Below are 4,263 nucleotides of genomic sequence, written 5' to 3'. Positions count from 1 at the left end.
CTGTCTCTCTCTGTCTGTCTCACTGTCTGCCTGTCTCTCTCTGTCGCCCAGCAGGACCCCATCCCTGTGTAGAGACTCCATCAGTGAGCGACGAGGACAGAGCCGCTGTCAGTGGGACCCCTCCTCATACCCCCCCTGAGAGCCTGGGGGGGCCGAACACCCCAGGTGAGTCAGGGCTGGGACCTCTCGGGAGAGAGGGAGTGACAGAGCCACCCCAGGGTGCAGTGGGAGGGTTTGTTCGAGTCGGGTGGGTGCTGGGTGAGACCACGTCCCGAGAGTATTCTGTCCAGTTCAGGTCTCCTGACTTGAGAAAGGATGTACTGGGGCTGCAAGGGGCTGCAGAGGAGGACACGAGGTTTATTCAACAGTTGGGAGGGTTGGCTTACGAGGACACACTGAATATCGGAATTTGGAAGTATGGGGGCGGGGGGGGACCTCTAGAAGAATCATAGATTCCCTACTGTGTGGAAACAGGCCATTCGGCCCAACAGGTCCACACTGACCCACCCAAACCCGTTCCCCCTACCCTATTACTCTACATTTACTCCAAACCTGGGCACTACGGGGACAATTTAGCACGGCCAATCCACCCTAACCTGCACATCCCTGGGCACTACGGGACAATTTAGCGCGGCCAATCCACCTTAACCCGCACATTCCTGGTCTGTGGGAGGAAAGCAGCACACTGCTGGGATTCCGGGGTGGAACAGATTCCCGCTGGGAGTCTGGGGTTGGGATTCCCGCCGGGAGACTGGGATCGGAATGGCAGCGGACTGGAGGGACTGGGCGGAGAGCGAGCATTCCTGCTGGTGGGAATGGGTGTGGTCTGGAGAATGCCGGAAAAAAGTGGGGAAGGTGGGAAGAATCCTGGAATGGGATCCAGCCTCATCGTCCGAAGTTTGGGGGGGCGGGGGGGCTCGGTGTGAGGTGGTTCCCCAACAAGGAGAGATCCCGGGCACGAAACGGGGATGGGAAATACAGACCGCACTGGCCCCCCCCCCAGGCCCCGTGGGTACAGGGGAGGCAGAGCCCTCCAACCCACATTGAAGGCTAACACACTGAGGCTCACCTGCAGTGCACAGGTGGTGCTGGGGGAGGGCTCGCAGGCAGGAGAGGGGCTGAATGGCTTCCTGTACCTGTGTAACAGGCTGAGGAGGGGCTGAATGGCCTCCTGTTCCTGTGTAACAGGCTGAGGAGGGGCTGAATGGCCTCCTGTACCTCTGTAACAGGCTGAGGAGGGGCTGAATTGCCTCCTGTACCTGTGTAACAGGCTGAAGAGGGGCTGAATGGCCTCCTGTACCTGTGTAACAGGCTGCGGAGGGGCTGAATGTTCTCCTGTACCTGTGTAACAGGCTGGAGGAGATGCTGAATGGCCTCCTGTATCTCTGTAACAGGCTGGAGGAGGGGCTGAATGGCATCCTGTATCTCTGTAACAGGCTGAGGAGGGGCTGAATGGCCTCCTGTTCCTGTGCAACAGGCTGAGGTGGGGCTGAATGGTCTCCTGTACCTGTGTAACAGGATGGAGGAGGAGGGGCTGAGTGGCCTCCTGTTCCTGTGTAACAGCCTGAGGAGGAGCTGAATGGTCTCCTGTATCTCTCTAACAGGCTGAGGAGGGGCTGAATGGTCTCCTGTACCTGTGTAACAGGCTGAGGAGGGGCTGAATGGCCTCCTGTTCCTGTGCAACAGGCTGGAGGACGAGGGTGCTGAAGGGCCTACTGTTCCTGTGTAACAGGCTGGAGGAGGAGGGGCTGAATGGTCTCCTGTACCTGTGTAACAGGCTGAGGAGGGGCTGAATGGTCTCCTGTATCTCTGTAACAGGCTGAGGAGGGGCTGATTTCCTCCTCTTCCTGTGTAACAGGCTGAGGAGGGGCTGAATGGCCTCCTGTTCCTGTGCAACAGGCTGGAGGACGAGGGTGCTGTAGGGCCTACTGTTCCTGTGTAACAGGCTGGAGGAGGAGGGGCTGAATGGTCTCCTGTACCTGTGCAACAGGCTGGAGGTGGGGCTGAATGGCCTCCTGTTGCTGTGTAACAGGCTGGAGGAGGGAGGGTGGGGCTGAAGGGTCGTTCCCTGATGTGAGGGTGAGCTGTTCCTCTGTTTTCCCCCCACCCACCCCCAGGTGGTGACACCCCCAGCCCGGGCGCTGATGGAGCCCACCCAGGTTGGGAGGGGGCCGTGCCCCTCGGGGACGACGGAGAGGAGGAGGGGGAGCTCCCGGGCTGGTCCGGGAACGCCGGGGAGGACCGGGGCGATATCCGGGCGCCGGCCGCCATGTTGGGGCGCGGTGCCCCCCAGTGCCCCCGCAGCGAGGATGTCACTGGCGAGGGGTGGCGCTCCCACCGCAAGCACGTCTTCGTGCTCAGCGAAGCTGGCAAGCCGATCTACTCCCGCTACGGCAACGAGGAGGCGCTGTCCTCCACCATGGGGGTCATGATGGCACTGGTCTCCTTCGTTCAAGATGGCGGAGACAACATCCGGTCCATCCAGGCAGGTAGGTGCGTCTCCATGGCAACGGGGTAGGCCCAAGAGCCTGCCCCCGGGGAGGGAGTTACAGACTGGAATCTAATCGAGGGGTTCAGGGTGGTTTATATACAGAATAACTGATACCCAGGAGGGAGTTACAAACTGGAATCAAATCGAGGGGTTCAGGGTGGTTTATATACAGAATAACAGATACCCCGGGGAGGGAGTTACAGACTGGAATCTAATCGAGGGGTTTAGGGTGGTTTATATACAGAATAACAGATACCCCGGGAGGGAGTTCCAGACTGGAATCTAATCGAGAGGTTCAGGGTGGTTTATATACAGTATAACAGATACCCCGGGGAGGGAGTTACAGACTGGAATCTAATCGAGGGGTTCGGTGTGGTTTAATTACAGAATAACAGATACCCGGGAGGGAGTTACAGACTGGAATCTAATCGAGGGGTTCGGGGTGGTTTATATACAGAATAACAGATACCCCGGGGAGGGAGTTACAGACTGGAATCTAATCGAGGGGTTCGGTGGGGTTTATATACAGAATAACAGATCCCCGGGAGGGAGTCACAGACTGGAATGTAATCGAGGGGTTCGGGGTGGTTTATATACAGAATAACAGATACCCCGGGAGGGAGTTACAGACTGGAATCTAATCGAGGGGTTCGGGGGGGGTTATATACAGAATAACAGATACCCCGGGGAGGGAGTTACAGACTGTCAGGGGTTTGGGGTGGGTTATGTACAGAATAACAGATACTCTGGACTGCAGAGACCCGGTGTCAGACAGCACAGAAACAGACCATTTCGTGCAACTGGCTCATGCTGACCAAACTCCCATAAGATCACGATAAGGAGGAATTTCTTCACTCTCCGAGGGGATTCCAGACTGCAAAGCGAGCGAGAGGTTGGGCCGTTAAGAATATTCGAGACAGGGGTGGGGGGAGACAGAGAGAGGGAGACAGAGAGAGACACACAGGGGAAGAAGGAGAGGGAGAGGGAGAGGGTGTTGGGGGAGAGAGAGATAGACACACACAAAGGAAAGAGGGAGAGTGTGACAGAGGAAGAAAGAGAGAGGGAGAGACAGGGGCTGCTGCTGGGTGTGATGGGAGTGGTGATGCCCCCCCAGGGCGATCAGCGCGGCTGGGAATGTCTGTGTCTCATGACTGTGCAGATAATCAACCTGACCACTTCCCCTTTCCTGGGCCAGGGCCGACTCGCGCGAATCTGATGGCCCTGCAGACTTCAGCCAACACAGTCGGAGGCAGGGGGGGGGGGGGGGGTACCGTGAGGGGTCAGACAGAGCCCATTACTGCTCAGGGGGTCAGGCTTGGGGCAGGGGGAGCTCAGACTGGGTCCGACCGAGCCCATCCACCAGGGGTTACCGCTGACGGTGCCCTGCTGGGTGACGGTCTGCGGCCCACCCTCCGAAAGGGGTGTGAGGTCGCTGTGTGACTGGGAGGCTGGGGCAAACGCAGGAAGTGTGTCAGCAGGCTTTGCAAACGGCTCACACCGCACAAAAACAGCTGCCCCCTCACCCCACCACAGTGCTGCTGCTGCTGCTGTCCCAGGGTTAAATATCAGCACTGACCCTCCCACAGCACCTGCTCCCTCAGCACTGACCCTCCCACAGCACCCACTCCCTCAGCACTGACCCTCCCACAGCACCCACTCCCACAGCGCCCACTCCCTCAGCACTGACCCTCCCACAGCACCCACTCCCTCCAGCACTGACCATCCCACAGCACCCCCTCCCTCAGCACTGGCCCTCCCACAGCACCCGCTCC

The 4,263-nt window shown here is 58.7% G+C and overlaps 1 protein-coding gene across 1 annotated transcript in view; it reads left to right on the top strand.

Moving 5' to 3' along the window:
- Positions 1-28: 28 nt before the first annotated feature.
- Positions 29-4,263, top strand: part of LOC122546207 (vacuolar fusion protein MON1 homolog B-like) — a 5,619-nt gene continuing 1,384 nt past the window's right edge. Inside the window, exons 1-2 of the mRNA XM_043684999.1 lie at positions 29-165; positions 2,118-2,489. Coding sequence (XP_043540934.1) covers positions 2,270-2,489 — 220 coding nt within the window. The 5' untranslated portion in view covers positions 29-165; positions 2,118-2,269. The remainder of the gene's footprint in view (positions 166-2,117; positions 2,490-4,263) is intronic.

This window comes from Chiloscyllium plagiosum, unplaced genomic scaffold (genome assembly GCF_004010195.1).
Source record: "Chiloscyllium plagiosum isolate BGI_BamShark_2017 unplaced genomic scaffold, ASM401019v2 scaf_6797, whole genome shotgun sequence".
In the NCBI taxonomy this organism is placed as follows: Eukaryota; Metazoa; Chordata; class Chondrichthyes; order Orectolobiformes; family Hemiscylliidae; genus Chiloscyllium; species Chiloscyllium plagiosum.
Note: the sequence above shows the minus strand (reverse complement) of the source record. Positions and strands in the feature narration are given on the sequence as shown.